Here is a 21,234-nt window from a genome sequence, read left to right as displayed (position 1 = left end):
GATCAGTGGCAAAAGAGACCTCTTTGAGGAAAAGAAAACTATTATTCTTTTGTTTGCTTAAACTAGGTTGTGCCTGTCAGATAAAGGTGTGCAGAGATTCAATTTCTTGTTTCATGCAGTCTAGCAATTTTCTGTTCACAAGGTGACTCTTGCATTGGTTTCTGATTTACAATAGGAATTATTTCTTGAAACCTTTGAAATAACGGGAGTGTTTTCAAGAGTGTAATTAAGAGGTTAAAAGCCTTCACAAAGGCACATTTTCTATAAGACAGCAAGTTCTTGTATTTATTATGTTTAACTATATAGCCTGACATGACTTGTGGAAGTCTCATTAACCCTTTTCCTCAAGCTAGAACAGTTGCAAAAAAAAAAAAAAAAAGAAGAAAAGAAAACTGGTGACAGAACTCAAAACTCTCCCCTTTGTACTTTTCACCCAAGAAAGACAGTCATGTAGAGAGACAAGTTATACTAACTGCCTTGTTCCTTAATTAATATGAAGAGGATTGTGTTCAAATAATTTTTATATAAATACAATTGTGTGTGTGTATGTACACACACATACTGATTTTCCATGATTGCTTATAATACAAATTCATCACAAATTTTTGCACAAAAAGGTACTTCTGGATGATGTTCCTTCCTTATCCTTTAGGTCCAGGCTCAGTGATGACAGTCTAAGTATCGATATTGACAGACAGACTAGTTGATGTTAGATGGCCTGTGGTACATAGAGCAAGAAGAACTAATGTATTGCAAAGATGAGCAAAAGTTCCTTCCTCTTTCTAATCCAAGGTATAATACTGCTTGCATGCTGAATGGAGTGATATATATTCATAAATTTCTTAAGGCTTAGACTTTCTTAACACTTGAACTACCTTTAAAAATAGATCACTTTTCTTCAGGCAGCAGACATTATTTAATGAGTACTATAACATGAGAAATGGGCACAAAAATTAAACTAACCAAAAAAAGCCAAGGATTTGTTCATTTCATCTTAAGCAGCAGGAATTTGTGAGGAAAACCTGAATCCTGCTGCCTTCAAGCAAACAAAGGACTGTATGTTTTTATGTAACTGAAACAAAAATAAGACTAAACAATATTAAAATCTTCTCCAATTCTATAAAAATCTTTGTAGTTCACTAGTCAACAATGGTGACATGCTGCTTGGACAATGATTGTGTGCGACTCGGATTCCCTTTATGGCAGGAGGATTTAAGGAAATAACCAGAACAAGTTGGTTTTTGAGATGTGGTTATCTCCAATGTCTTTAACATATTATATGGGCTATAGTTTTCCTTTGAAATCTAATATAAATACAAATTATCAGGATTACTGGCCCTAACAATGGAAATGATATTTATTTCTGTTAAGCCAAAGAGAGGAAAACATGTTCTCAAGTACCATGACTGAAAGTGACCAACATATAATCACTGATGTGTTGCAAGTTCGATCTTGGCAGCAGGGTTTGAAGTGTCACTTGAATGCTGTCTTCCCTATCACGTCCACCTTCAGCAAATGTATTTCTTTAGAACTGACTATAAGCAGATGGTCTGTGGGTTTTAGGTTTCCCAAGCTCCAGTATCTCCATTCTTGCACACTGCTGTTTAAATCAAGAAGGCTTTTAATGATTTTGAATAGACCTGTATAGTCCAGTAACTTTTTAGATGCGTGTATTAACTTATTTTTCAAATATAGTTATTCATTAACAGCTTGCTTTCTGGCCAACTCTTTTCGCTAAATTTATGTATTTGTTTAAATAGATACCTTTTTTTCCTGTGGTGTAATTCTCTTGTCACATCTTTGCCAATTCTGGTACATAAATGATGTCATTATAATTTAAGTATTTTGTTTTTGAACAAGAAGGATTTGTCAAAACAGGCAATGACATGTCAATTATTTTTTTAAAAAGTTTGTTCCCTGAAAGTGTTAACACCAATAATTTTTTATTACTAGGAACTGATAAGTTTGCAGATCTCCATTTGTGAATGTTACTAAACAAAGGAGGAAAGTGTAATTAACATTGCTGATGGAGAAGCAAACCTTCTGCCCTTCTTTTATTGCACTGTTGTAATACAACACTTTGCAGTGAATACTACAGATGAAACTTCACTCCCGGTTTGTTTTCTTGTTTAGGCATCATTGTTAATGAGCAGCTTTTACTGTTGCTTTGTCAGACACAGAAATACCAAGAACAAGAACACATCAAGTAGTATGTCACTGTCCATACCCAACCAGTCCTCGAGGACATTTAAAAGCAAGCATTATTTACAGAAATACACATCACCTGCTTTCATTCTTGTAAAATTTGAGAGGACTTTTACTTTAATAATAGAAAACAGGGTAGAATACAAGATAGCCCCTCTTCCAAAGAACTGGAAAGAGTTGATAAGCCATCTTTTCTCCCTTGAAACCTGCAAAATTTGATTTAGTATAGCAAATGAATTTGACTTTACAGGTAAGAAGATATGAAAATAGTGCCAATGAAATTTGTTTCAAATTGCCTAACAGAATTTTTAAAACACTAAAATTTTCTTTTTAAGATATTTTGGTATCATGTGGACCACGTGAAGGTGACACAGGGTTTTACATAAAAGGTTACCTGGAAATAGTCTAGGACATTCTTAGTCATTGCCTGGATGGAACAGGTCAGAAAATGGAATTTTCATCTCCTTCTCTTTATCCCTCCAAATATTTGACGTTTCAAGAGAAGTTTCCATTCTGAATCAGAACAAAGAATTGAAGGTTTCCATGGAACAAACTTCCAAAATGCTTCCAATCCAGTCTTAAAATAAAAAAGGCTTTTGTCAGAAATGTTAACTTTAAACTATTTTTTTTTTTGCAGTTTGATGCTTGTGCTAATAATCCTGATTTTTACTTAAAAATCAACACTTTCCTGTGAAGGCAAAATTACTTTGAAATCACGTTGTCCCAAGAAAATTGTTTTTCATGAAGAGAAGAGCTTTAGCTAAAAGAAAAGAGCTTTAGCTGTGGTTTTCCACTGTACACCCTAAGATAATGAAGCCTGCAGAAGGCAATATCATTCTTAGGAAACCCAGTATCTCAACAGTTACCCACAAACTCCCTGAGGAGGAATTTCCCACAGTTTAAATAAAGGTTGTGTGTACCCATGCTTGCATCAGTACACATATGCAAAGATGTCTCAAAACTCAGTATTGCAGTCTCCTTACTTTATTGCATGTCTTGTCCTTTTGAGCTATTAGAGCCCTGGGGCACAATAGACACCAGAAGAGGGGCTGAAACATGGAGCACTAGTACAGTGTTGGACCACCCCTCTCAGTTTCAGCTGCTTTTCTAGCTTCACAGGCAGCTGGGAGGAAGACAAGGTGCAAGGGTCCCTAAGCTCTCTCTGCCACCATTTCACTTGGGTGCAATCCCTCGTTGAACCCGCTGCAGGGTCAGATTGTTCTCAAAGTGGGGTGCAAATAGACTGATCTATCAGCAATTCCAGGCCGCTGAGTGATGTTCTGTTTCATCCAGGAAAAGCTAAGAGGCATCTGACTTTTCTATCTTCTGACCAGTTTCATAAGAGTTAAAATTCTTATCATGTCTACAAGAGACAGACAAATTTCTCAACGTTGGAACCACACAGCAAAAATCTTCCTGCCTGGCTGAGCCCCACCTGGATATGTATACCGCATGCGGGAGGAGGAGCAGCTACCCTGGGAACGGTAAACAAGGAGGGGGCTGACCCTCTGTTTCAGAGGAGATCCTCTAAGGCACTGTAAAATGACACACTGTTGCTACAGCCAGTCCAGCAAAGCAAACAGTACTTAGGAGCACTCCCAGGCACCGGCCGTGACCGTCCGTAGTGCTGCACTGTCAGCAGGGTCCCTGGCACGCTTTTGCCCCATGCCAACTGATGTTTACCTGAACTGTTCCCCAGGGTCATTTGGCAGTTTGCATGCTCCTGGGACCCTTCCAAGGGAGCCATCTGCACACAGCCACCTTGTTAGGGAGGCTAGGAGAGGTCACTAGTGCAGTGTGGGCCACTCTGAGCCACCTGGCCACAGGACCTGGGAGTGCTCTAGGCACACATAATGCACAAGGTTAGGCACAGACTGTGTAGGGTATTCAGCCAGAGTCCCAGGATAACCCAGCAACTCCTGCTGGCCCCGCTTTTTCCCATCTTTGGGGATTCAGAGTGCCCAGTGTCAGAGCTGATCTTAGTATGAAAATAGCATTGCAACAGGCTGTTTGTGCTTTATACAATGACACTGTCATTTGGGTAATATCCCAGGCCTCTGTCTCAAATGCAGGTTTATCAGAATACCTGAACCGCACATTTGGATGTGAAGAGAAACACTAAGGAGTGAAACTCTGAGCTGCAGAGACCTCCCAGTCATGTAAAGCTAAATAGTGGGACAGGAAAAGATGCTCCAAAACTGTGACCTTTTTCTTATTTCTTCTGGTCTCACTATGCTGCACAGGGTTCTTTGTATCAATCCTATACAGGCCCATACAAGGGCAGAGCTGAAAGTGAGATGTGGGAACTGCTGTGCTGGTCTGTTGTAATTATGCTTTTACAATAGTCCTAGCATTTTCCCCTGTGGAGTGAAGGGGATATCCTGCTAAAGGGCCATGCTTGAAAACCAAACTCACAATAGCCAGCTATATTTTTGTTACATCCACTTTTCAGAGCCAATTTTGATGTCACTGTTGCCATTCCTTAAATTGGGCTTTAGCCCAGTTCATATAAACAAGCTGCTGAGAGCTGGTCTGTGGAGGGACTACCACAAGCTAGCAAAAACGGTGGGGCTGAGCATGATGACCCCATCCTCTCTCTTATACCATCCCCAGAGAGGTCCCACCCCCAACCACTTTTTGTCATTGCCCCAGACCTTGCAGCAAGCAGCTTGTCTACTGCTCCTCACATAGCAGAACCAGGTCAGGAAAGGAGGAAGGTAGGAAGGTCTCTTCTCTGCTGTGCTTGAAATCAGTCCTCATGTGCTCTCGCTTGTTTGCCTCCCCTGCCTATTATGGATAGCCCCTTTTCCTTTGGTTTTACCTGTCCTATTTTAAACTTATATGTGAGAAGAAACATTTTATCTTTGACTTTTTTATGCATCTTTGTGGCTTATTTCCATTCCATTCCCTTTGTAGTATCTTTTCAGGGTCCTTCCTTGCAAGAAGAGGCAACTCATGCAATAGATATCTAGTTCAGAGATGTCAAGAGATCATCTGTTCTGACTGTCTCTTGCACACAACAGGCCACAGCCACCTTCCAGAGGCCACAGCAAACGTGAAAACCAAAATAAAAGTTTTATCAGCTTCAACAACAACCTACCACAGGAAAAGAGCAGGAGAGACAATGGCCATCACACTTCACTCAGTCCCTGCAATGTTTCAAGTGATTCAGTAGGTTAAAACACAGATGATGCTAGCAAATAGACTGTACCAAGTGTTTCAGGGGAATGCTCCAACAATCTCTGTCAGGCTGACTTCAGAGAAATTTGCCTCCTGATCCCGCATCTAGCATTTGATTTAACCTTGAATGCATGAGCAAGACGCACCCACAAGACATTAAGGAATTTCGTGATCAGTAGATACATCCAGGTTGTAGCTGGGCTTGCTCTTGATAGGAAGACTCAGAAAAAGGAAAAAACATATATTCCCTTAGAAGCCAGATTATTCATACATCAGGGAGGAAAGCATTTTTGTTGGGCCCTACAGAAAAACAGTGGCTTAAAACTATCAGTTCATACTGAATTGATCAAAACAAATATGAATCAAATCTTTTTCAAACATCTACCTTCACCTGTTTCAGAGTACCAATAAATTAGTCATCTTCAAAATTCTATATGAATAATATCTTTGCATAATTTATAATGCATATGGTCATAACATTCACAATATGTCACAGGAAGCAAGAGTGGGATACAGTCCACATGGCTCAAGCATTTACTTTGAAAGGTTTGGACATTTTAAGTGAGCTCATGATGAATTTCATACTGGCTGTCTTACTTATATGCTGCCTATCAGAGGAGATCAAGCATTTCTGTTCTAAATTGGCTCTCTCTGGAATATAATAGCAGCTTTCAAACTCCCCACATGTTATCTATATATTTTAAATTATAAATAGGGTCATGTTTGTTAGTTAATGGGTTTAGTTCTTAAAGTGCCAAAACTTTGATCAACGTGTAAAACAATTGGCTGAAAATGATGATTTTGATCAATGTTTTTTACATCAGTGTACATTACCTACAATATGATAGGAAACATAATCACTACTGAAATTTTTAATCTGCAAGTAGGAAAATGGTACTTGGGAATTTTAAAAAGATTAGATAACAAAAGAACACTTGAGGCAGTACTTCTTAAGAGCACTTGTAGGGTATGTAATCCAGTTACAGAGCTTACAGCACAAATCATTGTAGTTTCTTGTTTTCTTACAAAGTTTATTTACACAATAATCCAGCTACCCAGAATCTCATTTATATTGCTGCAGTCCTATTTTTACTTCTATGTTGTATATTTTATTTATATAACCAGTGGTGGAAACTTAAGGTATAAACAAAATCGGTTCCTTAATTTGCTACTAAATATGGGTAAGGTAAAAATCCTGATTGCACTGAAGACAATAGAAGTATTGCCATTTTAGCCACTTAGATCACACATAGACAACTGGCTATTGGCTTCACTATGCAGCCAAGGAATATGTGAGTAACTAATCTGGAGTCAACAGAGAAGTCGAAGCTGCAGGCTCAGGCTTCATATGGAACAAGATGTTAACTGTAATATAGTAACACGTTTAGGCTGAATAAAGCCTCCATTCTTTAATCAGTGTAACTGTCAAACTAATGCAACTGTAACTTCTTAGTTTACATACCAGCGTCACACAGGGAAGAAATTTACTTCTAACCAAACACAAAGAAACCTCATCTACTCATTCAAATTATACCTTATTTGAAAACACAGGCATAGCATGGTTGTTGCCTGGGGAATAGAGGAGGTACAGCATGAGTATTTCTAAACATTTCCAGCCTCACCCATTTGTTGACAGACCCTTGAGTTATTTTGGAAGCTCTGTCTCTGCTGCCTGCCATGTCAGTTATTATATTGAAAATTTAATTGTACAAGGACTTTGACACTGAACTTTATAAATTTGTTCCAACTGACCTTGTCTCAGTTACTTGCCAGTCTGGCACGGAGCCTTAGCATTCGTTATTTGTTCTCATGCAGTAGGTAGAAGCAACGTGGAGCAGGAGATAGAATGGACCTGACATTTTACATGACTGTAAATGAAAAAGCAGCTTTAAATAAAGAGATTATTATGCCCGCCACAAAGTGTATTACATTTCTCTCAAACAGACTGAATTTAGGTTGTACAGAGTTACTTTGTACCCTGGGTGTGTCTGTTTGTTCTGTAGTGTTTTCAAACTTCTATTTAAATTTGTTTTTATTTCCCCATTCACTTAATTACTCCTCTCTGCAGACATCTTCAACAGAAGTTCTAGAGAATGGCTTTTATGTTACAAAGTACAAGTCACTGCAACACATTAGAAGCAAAAAAAGAATATCAGAGTTCAGATCACTATCTTGATGTTTCATGAAGTTTCAGAAATCTGAAGCACACTTTTAAATGTTTCCCTGAAAACATCACAATGGGGAAAAAAAAGAGCAAAAGTAAAAGTCAGTGAAAATATGACATATGTTTACTGCCTGTTTAAAACCTCATATCTGCAAAAGGATCAGTAGATTTACTCTTTATTTACACAAGTGTAAGAGCAAGACATCACCTGCAGAATCTCGAGAAGAGCAGTACAGTGTGCAGTTGAGCTCCCTCTGTTGGCTCTACAGCAACTGAAGTGTATTTAATAACTTATTTTTCAAAATAAATATGTTTGCAACACTGATCTCTATTTAAAAAACTTTTTTCTCTGCTACTAAAAAATATTAATTTCAGTGCTCATTGGAATCGTTGGAATAACCAGTATTTAACAAGAGATAAGATGGTAAAAAAGACTCAGGAATGAGTTATATTTTTGGCTTTTAAAATGAGTACATAGGGTATGGAAAGCCAAATCACCTTTCAACTCCATGACTCAGTGATTTACAGATTCTGAAAGAGAATCTCTTACTGTGTTTCTTATACCTTTTTTTATTCCATACTTTCACATGATTGGCAGAAGGAAAAAATTCATGCCCAGTCCACAGAGAAGCTCTGTTCAAAAATGATCAGCCTGTACTTTCAGTGAATTGGTGGCTCCAATGGGGAGCTCGCTGCAGTGAGCCAGCTGACCAGAAGAATTATGAACACAATACGAGGTCTCAGGGATTAGGTTGCAGACAAGACTGAAATGCAGAATCTCCAGGAAATGAGAAATGGACATGGCAGCCCATGTCCTTCCTTTGGGGTTGTGTCCTTAATGATAACTTCTTATAGCCATTGTGTGAATTCACTGTTCTTTTCTCAGAATCAATTTTTTCTATTTCTTTTTCTCCTAGGCGTCTGGATGCCAACCACATCAACTATGTGCCCCCCAACTGCTTCAGTGGTTTGGTCTCCCTCAGACACCTGTGGCTAGATGATAATTCTTTGACAGAAATTCCTGTCCAAGCTTTTAGAAGTTTACCAGCACTACAAGCAATGACACTGGCACTGAATAAAATTCATCACATACCAGACTATGCTTTTGGAAACCTGTCTAGTTTGGTAGTTTTGTAAGTTTTATTGATTGCATTTTAGCCACAATCTTTGACTTCTTTGCAAGGCTTTGGCCTCTTTGTGATAAATTACTTTAACATGCAACATTTAATTTAGACTTTGCTTGAGACAACCTTTAACAATTAAATATTCCCCTAGTCCCTCCCCCGTTGGCAAATGATGGGTGAATACCCACATTAGTTAAATGTCATTTTATCTTACAATGTTAATATTAAATTTATATTTTGGGGCTATAAATCTAAAGCATCCCCTTTATTTTTGCACTAAGTTTAATGATATTCCTTTACCAAGAGCTAAATACCAGCGAAAGAGATTTGTAACAAAAGAGATTGTTACAGAAGATGTTCTTTTCAAATACAAATTTGTTTTTCTGCAGCGTTTTACATGTAGTAGAAAAAAAATAAAAAAATCAATGATCTTGGAGAAAGATTTTTTTACAACTTCTTACAGCTAAACTAGTATTTTCCAAATTGCTTCTTTTGATCCAGCTTAAAAGTTTCCATCTCCAGTAAAGAACTACGTAAGAGAATTGAAAGATCACCGTATCGGGTCGGCAAAACAAACAGGAGTAGAAGAATTGTATGTCCTTTAAGACTCTAAGGCAGTATGTAGTGAATGAGGGAAGATTAGAAAAAGGAAATGAACTGAAAAGCTTTCTGGGTGACTTGAAAAGAATTTTGAACAGTATAAATGTATGTATTTCCCCTCATAGAAAGTATATGTAGTTTTGTATTTTGATATGTTCACATGCCAATATTGCTAAAGAAAACAGATGCAAAACTCACACCAGAATCTGGAGGGAATACTATGGAACACGGATTCAATTTTTTTATCTTCTGGGAATGTACCAAGAGGAAAAAGTTTCTAGACTGTCTAAAGAAGCTGAGGAGGAGAACTGAGGGAGAGAAGTTACTTCAGGATACCTCGGAAAATGGTAGCATTACTAAAGAGAGAATAATATAGTCAAGATTTACAAGCTGTCTGAAACTATAGCGTGTAAAAGACTTAGCATATTTTAGCATACTCCAACATAAGAATCTGATCCCAGTGTAAGCAGTGTACCTGGCACACTTCAGGGTTCTTTACTGAAAGTTATAATCACCATCTGTGCCTAGTGCTTAATATGAACGTTGTATAGGGCACAAAAAATAGGGGGTAACGGCTTTGTAGTGCCACACAGTTTTGCCTTCTGTTTATATGAAGTAAACTGAACTTCAGCATTAGCAATCTCCCACAGGTTAAAGTCTTTGAAGAAGGGGACGGACTTGTCATTTGATTGAGCTTCTAGACTTAGTAATGCTGAAGATGGACAAAGTCTTGAAAGTCGTTCTGTAGATGCCTACCAGAAATACAGTGATATGAGGGCAGTTAAGAAATCCAGGAGAAAATCACTTCTTTTGATGCCCTAATTGTCTCTGCTCAGGCTCCCGTTTTTAGATCAACCCTGCATATTTCTGGTCTTCTGGTCTTTTATTTATTAATAGATTTATTAATAATTAAATCATTCCTCGTTATCTGCAACTTCTGATATTTCTGGCTCACCAAAATCTTTATGTGTGGTTCTGCTCCAATAGGAGTAGGATTGAAGCTATAGTCATTAAAGATCCAAACATAATTGGAATTTGCAGACAAACTCTTTATACTAACTAGAGCATGAAAGGTCAGTGTAGTAGCTAAAAAAAAGAAGAGGAGGAAAAAGAAGAAGAATTTGATTAGGTTTCTTCCTAGGAAAGGAAAAAAACAAAAAATGTTTGCATTTTTCACATTTTTCTTCAGAATCTCTGACTTTTATGGACTGCCCCAAAGCAAGTAGACTCAATTTCTGTAGGTTCTGCAGGACATTCAGAGAGTTTGTGATCTTTAAAATTATTTTCAGAGCAGAATGAAGTGTTGAAAGATTTGTGCCTGGCAGCTCCCTATTCACAGCCCCTCTTTTCTTTTAAAGTGCTACTCCCATAGTTTCCCTCCACTATGGGGGTGGAGTGTCAAGAATAAAATGAAAGAAAAGTCTGCTGGGAAAAAAGCATCCTTTTTAAAAAAACACCCCGAAGTTGCTCCAAGTTCTATCCACTCACATTAATGAGCTGCACACGGAATGTTTTTTTTTTTTGTGTGTCAATCTAAAAAACTTAGAAATAAGCAGCATTCCGAGCCACAGCATGAAAGTCCCAAACTTTCATGTGGGAAAGTTTGATCAAAATATAACATATCTTGTAAGAGCATAAAATTACTTTCAATTGCTGAACATTTGAAAAAGTAGCTGTGGATTTTTATTGTTTCAAAGGAATACAAGTTACAGCATGTGTAAGATCAATTAGTTTACTCATCTCATTGAAGTTACAGCTTTTTGTCCTATGATTTGCATCGTCTTCTTTCATTCTGCAAGCCTAATGTTTGTTTCCTCTCTGCTTTATTATCCGTCTCCTCACCTGCTCCAGTTCTGTGCCATCCCCTCTAACATCCTCTGAATATACATCTTCCAAACACACCTCACATCACCACACAGTTTTTAAGGCAACCGTGTTAATTAATCACCAATGAGAATATATCTAGAGTTTCACAGTACATAATACGCGAACCCCAACCTACCAGGATATACACTTTTTAAACAATCTAGGTGGTTTTAAAAATCCCTTCTATGAAACCAAATCGAAGCCTGCATGAGTGGGGAGATACCAGGAGGAAAGGCAGGGAGAAGGTGCCTCCTATACATGCTCTTGCAAAAGCATGACTTGCATATAATCAGTGCATGCTTGAAAATAAGTTTCTTTTGATTTAACCATCAAAATGTTTTGCTTAAGTCCACTGTGTGCAACGTGCTTTCCTGACTGTGTGCTTAATGTTCCCCTGCAGACATCTCCATAACAATAGAATCTACTCCCTGGGAAAGAAATGCTTTGATGGGCTCCACAGCCTAGAGACTTTGTGAGTTGACCTCTTATTTGTTTCTCTTTTTTTTTCCCCAGTGTTTCCATTAATATTCTGAAAGAATAAAAATAGCCTAAAAGCTAAATCTGTTTTTTGGGTTGCCTGATTGCTACAAGATCTAAGTGATCATTCACAATGAACATATATAACAAATCCTATTTTTGACCATAAAATTAGTTTGTCTTTTTAATAAGCATTGTCAATTAATAAATGGTTTAAAGGACATTTGAAAACTGTACCAGGCATTGAAAAAGAAGTGGCTATTCATGAACAGTTATGCTTGCCTAGGTTAGTATTATTTGTCTTGTTTAATCAGCAAAGCTAATAACTATATTGGGAAATTGTCAGAATGAAAAGCTTTAACATTAATAAACTGTCTTGCTGAGGGGTGGGTTATAAAATCAGATGGTTTGATGTTTTTTATCGCTGTAAAAAGCGAATGTGCCAGGTGTGTTTTAGAAGGGGGGAAAAGGAATACTTTAGTTGTATCCAAGCTTTTGTCTTTAAAGGGCTCCATTAAAGAATGACGCTGGCAAAGATTGAAATTGCCTCAAGTTTTCACCATAATTCTGTTCAGATCACTTCAAATTTTCTTGCGTTTTCTAACAAAAGTTAATTCTACAGAAGAACGCCAAACAAGAAAGCAGTGCTGCTATATTGTGCAAAGGATTTTGCTACAGTTAGATGAATAAAGATGTTGCCCACTAGAGTAGACCCCAGAATCCCAAAATGCTATAGGGCAGTAAAACCTTGCATATCCTTTCCCCTGCCACCTGCTGTATCACCACCAGTTGAACGCTCTCTAAGCATCTTAGAGATTTTACCCAACCAGGAGAGAGGCTAAAATGGTGCTGACCCATTATGAGGAGCAAATACATAAAGTATCGAACAAGGGTAATGCTAATCTAAACCTAATGATTTGCTTTCTCATCCACAGAAGCACTTAGTACCCACTTTCATGCTTCACTAAGATCAGAAAGCAAGAAGTTTGGGACTTTTTTTTTTATCACTAGTTTTGATTGCATTCATCCCTTAGCATTGCATTGCAATGTTACAATTTTGACTTTTAGCCTGCTGTGAATTGAAAGGAAGTCCCTCAGTGTAGCACCGGAAAGGGGAACGGGAAAGGGAGAAGGATAATGTAATAGTTTGTTTTGTGTTTTTAAATGAGATTCACATGGCATTTGGTCAAAAATGGGGAAGAACGAACAATGGAATAAGAAATTACAAGCCCAGTCCCAGCCACCTGGTATGAAAGAGATGAAAACATAGAGGACAGCCTTGCACCTGGACATAAGTGGAGGTGCAGCCACTTCACTGCAATAGGCCAATATAGCATTTGCATCAAGCACACTGACTGGCAACCCACGCTGTATAGACCAGTTTCTAGGTAGTTTAAAGATAATCTAAGGAGATCACAGTGTAAATGATGGAAACCAGCTTTAGGGCCATTGGTTTGCATCAACACATAGGTCTGGAAAATGCATATCACTGGATGGCAAAACCAAACTGTACATTCCTGTAATCTCTTTTTATCAATGAGTAGGAGAAAGAAAGATTTACAAGCAGGAAGGAAAGCCTTGTTGAGTTCAGACAGCAGTTTCCTGCCTGCATTACTTCAGCCTGATACTGTTTCAATTTCAATCTGTTGTAAACTGTGATTTGCGTTTTGCCTATTCGAAAAGTCTCTTACTGAAGTTTATCAGACTGTATGCCTCAAAAAGCAGCGTCCAAGGAGCATCGCAGTAAACAGGCATATCTCAGTCTTAGTTTCAGGTGTCCTCTTATGGCTAAATGATGCATGTCACACTAAGGACAGGAGTTTGCTTACAGTCTCTTCAACTTAACAGAATGAGGTCTAATTAGCATTGCAGCTTGAGCATTTCTTAAAGCAGAGGTCACTGGGCTAGTTAAAATACTATTTTTATGATTTGTATGGTTAGAAACTTTCTCCATGTGAATATTGTCAAAACTCACAGTTAACAATACTGTTAATGATAATGTTAAATTTACTGGATGTTTTGCCACTTGGTTGGGCCAGGGGAAGATATCCCCCAATCATTTTTACCCTCCCAATTCCAATATCTCATGTTTTTCCCACTTCATATTTCTTGGTCTCACAGACCATGAAAAGAAACATCAGAGAAAAAAATGAAGGATTAATACAACTAGACAGTGAATCAGAGGGAAATGAAACCTTTATAATGAGACATATCAGCCATGTAAAATTCAGTTCACCATACAAAGTTGTTGAATATTCTATTCATAAGGCAGATTTTCTTCCATTAATGCTTTCAAATATTGAAAAGGATAGAGAATTTACCAAGCAGATCCCTTACTAGTATCTGAATCCATTTATATTTTCTTCATCAAAAAGTAGCTAATGTATAATTAAAAATAGGACACATCAGAAAATAGGAATCATAATGTACCCTGAATGGAGTTTATTAGAAAACATTCATATGCTTTTGAGGATTTCCTGACTTTTGGCTTATGTATTTATTTAATGCATGGAAGATGATACTTTGTTACAAATGCCAACAATTCTATGTTATCCCTTAAAGACTGTATATAATCTATTTTTACACAGAGATTTAAATTACAACAGTCTGGACGAGTTCCCCACTGCTATCAGGACACTGACAAACCTAAAAGAATTGTAAGTACTGAGCTCATATTAGAAAGTAGGATGTTTTGTCTAGTGTGTGACTGATTTTTTTTTTTTAATGCTGGTGATTTTATCAGTTATCTGTAAAAACTGATGTCCTGGAAATAGCTAATAAACATGCCAACATGCATAAAGATAGTTTTCAACATTTAGTTTAGAGCATTTAACTTCTGACAACTTTTACTTTTGTACTGAAATGCATTGTGCGGTGGATTTTTTTCAGGAATTTCATCCTTGGAATATACTACAGTAAATAATGAACACTATAATTCATTTTGAGTACCAAACATAGCAGTTGTTTGTTTCAGAATGTTCAAAATACCGCAATCTTCTAAGCTAAGAAAAAGCCATGGCTCTCCTATTAGCCCATCAGGTTTAAATTTCTTTTGCTTTCCTCCTCCCCCCCCCCACACTTTTAGCTTTAAATTAAAGCAGTTTCTTTCAAATATAAATAGTCCTTTGCAATGCTGTAAACCAAACACTTCTCAATACACAAACATAGTTTGCATAAAGTAAAACCAACACTGAAAAGTAACTAGCCAATTTTATTGTAAAAAGCAGCTGAATTTTAAAAGAACAGATGAAAATGAATGAGCTAGTTAGCAACAATGTATATGTTCCAGATTCTTTCCATTTGATTTATTTACCATGTTACTGGTAACATCAGTATAGATTTTAAAAAGCTAGGTAATCCTATAGTAATTGGACACAGTTGTGTGACTGTTGCATCAAAAACTGATCTTAAAGCCAGTTGAAGTAATTACCTGGGATTTTCTCCAAAGCAGGGAATCGCCAGGCAATGCTGACACCAGCTCAGCATCTCCAGTGCTGGCAAAGAGTGCGGCTCTGGAGAAGGGAAAGGGACTATGAGTTTCTCAGTCCAACTATTCTCAGCTGCCACAGTGTCCTCTGTGGGCTACAAATGATTGCCATGAAATCCAGAGGCCTCAAAGGATTGCCTTTTTGCTGACCTCAGGAGCCAGTAGCCAAACATGAATAACTCCAGGTTTGCAGTAAGTGCACGTTGTCCAGCCCAGCAAATTGCCTGATATGCTTGAGATTACTGGTCCCCTTAGGACCTCACCTCTAATCAGGACCTCACTTCAAACACTGTTGTTTCAGATAATTTCCTAGGTGCAAAAAATCTTTGGAGTATGAAATTGCAATCTGAAGTCCCAAATCAGGCACAGAATTTGACCATATGCTTCGGTGCTTTGTCTAGGCCATGGATGCTGATCCTTAAAGCACGGGGTCTCTCCCGTGAGGTTCTGCGTGCCCTTCAGTTCTGGCCTAGGTGAGAGCCCTGGACCATAGAGGTTTAACTCTTTGCAGGGCTATCTTAGTGAGGGTGTTCCCAAACAGGGCTTGTTTCTCTGTGAGAATTTGTGCCTGGGCTTGAAAGCACAGAGTATGGCCAGTTGTAAAGGGCTTGCAGACATCAAGGCAGCCAATCAGAGCTGGGGATCTGCTGGCAAGAGGCCAGGGAGTCAGTGCTGTATCTGTTTGATGCTAAGGAGCTCCATTGTCCCGGATGCTCTACTTCAAGGTCTCAGCTGTAAGAGTAGTTATCCCGCTAAAGTAAGTGGATATACTTATGACCCAAAGTTAATGCATAATAGTGTTTGCCAGACCAGATTTCAAAGATACCTACAGAAACATTTTTCCCAGTGTGGCCTTACTATAGGCTTTTTACCCAGGGGTGCAGACAGCACTTTTGTTCACTAAGTGAACAGACAAGATCAAAACCAGCTTCGGTTCAGACACCAGGTACCCACTGGGGTGCAGTGCCACAGGAAATGGGCACAGGAAACGGACCCTGTCCATGAGCTGCATCACTTCTGACCAGCTCAGTATTGCTCCATGCTCATTTGTGTAGAGGTGCACTGGAGTATGCTCTTGGCTGAGGATAGTGCTGCTCCCTCACTCAAACTGTAGTCAGAATGATGATGAAGGGCCAGATATTGCCCTGGGAAGTAGTCATGCCATTTCCTTAACTTTTCTGCCATGCAAGGAATCACATTCAGTACAGCCACACAAACAGTCTGTTTATTGGTTCTAGATGAAATGGTTCCTCAGATTGCTTAGAATCTGCATGTACATGGATTACAGTCTTTATTACATGCAAAAGAACTAGGAATTTAGAGCCTTGCTCTGTAGCTCATCAGCAGTAGCAGGACTACTAAATGAGTGAAAACAATATTGTGGGACCTGTTCAAGTAATGACCAAATGTGCTTGCATCAGTGAACAATTTGAGACTTTCTAAATGCATAAATTTAATCTGGGAAGCTTTTTTCATACCAGTCTGAACTAATGGGAATTTCCCACACAAATCATCATTGTTCCTTTTGAAACCTTAGTTGTTTTTTTTGTTTTTCACAATGGAGAATTACTCATATGAATAAAATCCAGTAATTAATGACAAGGCAAAGATTTGGTCCTCTGTTCAGCAGGCACAACTACATTGGATAGCTTGTTCATGTCCACATCTAAAGTAGTTCAACAAAAAGTGGTTTGGGGAGGCTCAACATGTTATAGTATAGTGTTTAAAATCATTTACATAATAAATTTGCACAATTCATTATTATCCCAGGGAAAGAAATACTTGCAGTTTAACAAGTACAGGGGGAAATATGTATATGTATATATTTTATATATAGTATATACTTTATGTATATGTATATACACACAAATGTACCTACATGTATATGTGATGTACACCTATTATTCACTGTTTCCTACTATGCAATCCCAATTTTAGAATGCCATTTTGCAATTTGCTTCATCCAAATGACATTGTCCAAATAGAAGAGTGCAGAATTCCAGCTATTTCTTTGCTTTTTTTTCTTTTGCTTTTTTCAGCTGTCTACTTCTAGAAAACAAGGACATACCTTTAAACACAGCCACTTTTCTTATTAAAAACAAAAAAAATCTCAGATCATGCATTCACTTTTTTTTCTTACTGTGTAAACTATTTTTTCTTTTTCTAGGGGATTTCATAGCAATAACATCAAGTCAATACCAGAGCGTGCATTTGTGGGCAATCCATCACTTATTACAATGTAAGTGATAATAGTTTACCAATAACTCTTGTTAGAAAAGATGGAATTAAATATCATAATTGTGGCTATCAAGTCCCCTTCTGTCTGTACTGTGTAGCACAGCATTATACAAGCAGACAAGAGCTCATATCTTGCCATCTTCATGGAGAGATGGGCAGTTTGCATACCTATTTAAAGGGACAGTCATGCTCCCCAGCATTTGACCTTTTGTTCAAACTATTGCTTATGAGTCTCTTAGGATCACTGGCAGAAGACGCTAGCAAAAAATTACTCTTGGTGGCTTCTAGTCTCAGTTCCCATTGTCTTACATATGAATGCATTTAACTGGCAAACTGCAAAATAAGAAATTATAAAATAAATGTAAGAAAAATAGTGACTCATCTTGAGGGATATTATTCTATGAGCAAAAGCAGCATGGCTTCAAAAGTGCGATGGGACTCAAATGCTATGGATAGACAGCCTCTTACAAATATAGAAAGTTCTGACTTTTTCACCTGCTAAATTTAAATTTGTACCAGATAGTAACCAGTGCTTCATCTTTGTATTTCTATCTTTGCAAACCTGGGAGAAAGAGGAAGTATTTTGTTGATTGGCTTCTAGCTTTAAAACCAAGGAAGCAATGGCTGCTTGAGCATTCAAAATAAGGCTGATGGAAATGGGTTAGTGGGTGAGAAAAAGCCCAGAGGTACACCAAGTCTGTGGTTTATCCTACGGAGTTTACTCATTTCCATATAGTGTAATTGTGTGATTTATTTTGAATCTTTTTAAATATTTTGCATAAAATGTCTTTTTCCCCTATTTTTGCAGACATTTTTATGATAACCCTATCCAGCTTGTTGGAAAGTCTGCTTTTCAACACTTACCAGAACTCAGAACTCTGTATGTGTTTACCTTTTTATTTTAATTGTCTTTATATAGTACACTATTGCAATTGTCCCACACTTCCCTGACAATGATATTGAAATTATGTTTTTAAATTCTAGGACTTTAAATGGTGCTTCAGAGATAACAGAGTTTCCTGATCTGACTGGGACTGCAAGTCTGGAGAGTTTGTAAGTGCTAGAGAAGTACTCCATAGTATGCAAAATAAATGATTTTTTTTGCTTTGTTTTGGTTTCTGGGATACTGACTTATTTTAAGGAATGACCTAAAAAAGTATTTGCTTTGCAATGTTTAAAAAGTAATTTATTTTTTTTTTTGTAAATACTTTCAACAGGACTCTCACAGGAGCACAGATCACCTCTCTCCCCAAATCAGCTTGTGACCAGTTACCTAATCTCCAAATGCTGTACGTTTCAGTAAGATTGATAACATTACATTAATGTAAGAGATTAGTGGACAAATGAAATCATTATGATTTTGAAATTACCCACTTTCTGCTATTTCTGTATATCACATTACTGCTTAGGAACTCAGATAAGGGAGCGGACCCCTATCTTGCTCAATAGTACCAGCTTCAAAAACCTCACAGTCCACTTATCAGTGAGGATTTCCCATGTGTTGTTGAAAAAGAGTCCTTTTCACATATAGTTACTTTGCATATTTTTAGAAAAGAGTAAAATGATTCTCAGTTTTGTTTAAAAAAACATCAGAACTATTTGCATGGCCTTGTTTGCGTTCATTCTCTCTCTCTCCTACACTAGTCTCTTTTTTTTCCTCATTGAGGCAGATAATTCAGTGAAGTCAGTGGAAAATATAATTGAGTAAGGAGTGCAGTTTCAAGTCTTTATTATGCTTCTCTTTTACTTTCTTTTCCAACCAGACATAAGTAGTTGACTGAAATTTTAATAGACTATTCCTTGGCGTGTTGGGGCATAGTTTTTGTACTAACTATCCAATATTATTTTAGCTTGGAAATATTCTTGGAGTATATCACTAACGAAAGTAATCATTGTGTCCACTTCTTTGAGAATGAGCCAACAGCACTTTGCTCTATGTATTACATCACTAGGAATGTATTTGGTATTAGTTCTCTTGGCCAACACTGAAATAGCACTAATTATAACACATTATTTGAATACCAGTGTGGATGTCATGAACTGTTTCTAGAAAAATTAAGTTTTAGTTGAGGGATTCATTATAATCATTTCCAGAATGATAAAAGACAAAAACAGTTTGCTGCCAGAAGAAAGTTTGCACACAGACTTAAGCTTAAATATGTCTTGTATTATTCAAAAAGGATTAATAAACTCTAAACAGAAGGCAAATAAACATTACAGTAATATAAATACAGTTCATAGTACAATTCATAGTAGAGTGGGACCCTCCACTGGAAATTCACATTTTATATTTTCAAGTATCACCCTGTATTACTAGAGCTGACATTTAAAAGGTTGGGGAATGAATTTGACAGCAGTGTCATGTACTCAGAGTTGCTTTTTACCCATGCCCATCAGATTGGAACAAACCCGCCAAGCCCACATTTAAGTTTGCATGTTAGTTTTGTCTATCCCATGAAATATATTGGGATACTGAACCCCACAAGTCATTTGGAGGCAGCAGTCTTGAAGACTTCCTGGCTCAGACGCAGCAAAACACCCTGCTTTGAAACACAAATACTAAAAGCACAAACACTGCTTTGAAAGCCAATTTGGGCGTCCTCCCTAGCCTCCAATGCTTCCACATGTGCATTAATGCACACAGAGGCTTCCTGGGTGTCTACACACCTGCAGCAAAGGTGTTTCTGAGAACATGGTTCCAGCAGTCCTCACAAGACTGCTCTCAGCATGGTTAAGTGTGCACCTCATCGTGGGAACCATAACCACTTGCCTTCTGCTGCAAAGACCCTCGTGTATTAACAAAGTGAAAAAAAAATCCTTAAAAGTGAACAAGTGAAATATTTTCTAGTGCGCTATCGGAATTGAGGGGAGGGGGATTTTTTTTTTTTTTTTTTTTTTTTTTTGATATGTGGAGAGGGAGTGTCAGTATGTATAAAATGCAGGTTGGTAACATCCTTTTAAGAAGACCTAAGTCACATAGCTGTGTGACAGGATAGTCATCATCCACCAGACATACCAAACATCTTTCACCTCAGCTTAAAAGCCTCCAGCTCACTAGAATTGTTCTCTAACTTGCCTGACTTGGACCCCAGGTTGCCTGTGACCAACACAAAAACAGAGTCAGTAATCTTCACTACTGAAACAAAAATGTATATATATTGATAGTAGCCTGTGTGCACAGTAACAAAAGTGGGATACATTCAGTTCACACGCTGTCATTGCTTGCACCATTTCCACAAATCATGTATTGAATATATGAAATGCCCCTGTCAGGACAGTAACAATGAAAATTAAATTAAATTTTTTCCAAGGAAGCAACTTCATAGAGCTGAACCAGTTTTAAAGAATTTGAAACAGGCAGGAAAACATATTAATCTTTAAATGGATAATATTAGATAACAGTGGAAAAGGACATCTTTCCTGTTTATAGTTAGAATGCTCTCTGCATAGGCAAAATTCCCATTCGGTTTGGTGTGAGTTTTCCCTGAGCAAGATGTACGGGATGAGACTATTATTCGAGGGGGGGTGGGGAGTGGGAGGATTGATTCTTTTTATTTTTTCTTTCCAATTTCTGCAAATTGCCAGGGCTTGTTTTCGATTAGTTACATTATACTATAAATCAGTCCAGATGTTTCACTTATTCTGTAATTTGTTGAGCTTTGGCTCAAGTCTTTTTAGGTTTTTTTCCTCCGTGTAGTGATTGATTTCAAAGTTAGTTCCAATATATTTTTAACCAGAGCTCTCAACTAGAAGATATAACAGTTCTAAGGGTCAGGAGCAACACTTTTTAATTAGAAGTGTAGACTGGAAAGCTGATTACTGTTCAGTGTGACTATAGCCAGAAAATATAGGATCTTCTCTGACAAAATATGAGTATATATATTTGATAGAGC

General features: G+C 37.6%; 1 protein-coding gene across 1 annotated transcript in view; it reads left to right on the top strand.

Moving 5' to 3' along the window:
* LGR5 (leucine rich repeat containing G protein-coupled receptor 5) overlaps positions 1 to 21,234 on the top strand; it is a 91,059-nt gene that overhangs the window by 53,801 nt on the left and 16,024 nt on the right. Inside the window, exons 5-11 of the mRNA XM_067313326.1 lie at positions 8,467 to 8,682; positions 11,540 to 11,611; positions 14,205 to 14,273; positions 17,271 to 17,342; positions 18,150 to 18,221; positions 18,326 to 18,394; positions 18,559 to 18,630. Of these exons, the coding sequence (XP_067169427.1) occupies positions 8,467 to 8,682; positions 11,540 to 11,611; positions 14,205 to 14,273; positions 17,271 to 17,342; positions 18,150 to 18,221; positions 18,326 to 18,394; positions 18,559 to 18,630 (642 nt within the window). The remainder of the gene's footprint in view (positions 1 to 8,466; positions 8,683 to 11,539; positions 11,612 to 14,204; positions 14,274 to 17,270; positions 17,343 to 18,149; positions 18,222 to 18,325; positions 18,395 to 18,558; positions 18,631 to 21,234) is intronic.

The sequence above is a fragment of the Apteryx mantelli genome, chromosome 1, assembly GCF_036417845.1.
Source record: "Apteryx mantelli isolate bAptMan1 chromosome 1, bAptMan1.hap1, whole genome shotgun sequence".
Taxonomy (NCBI): domain Eukaryota; kingdom Metazoa; phylum Chordata; class Aves; order Apterygiformes; family Apterygidae; genus Apteryx; species Apteryx mantelli.
The sequence above is the reverse complement of the archived record's forward strand: the minus strand, read 5'-3'. Positions and strand labels throughout refer to the sequence as shown.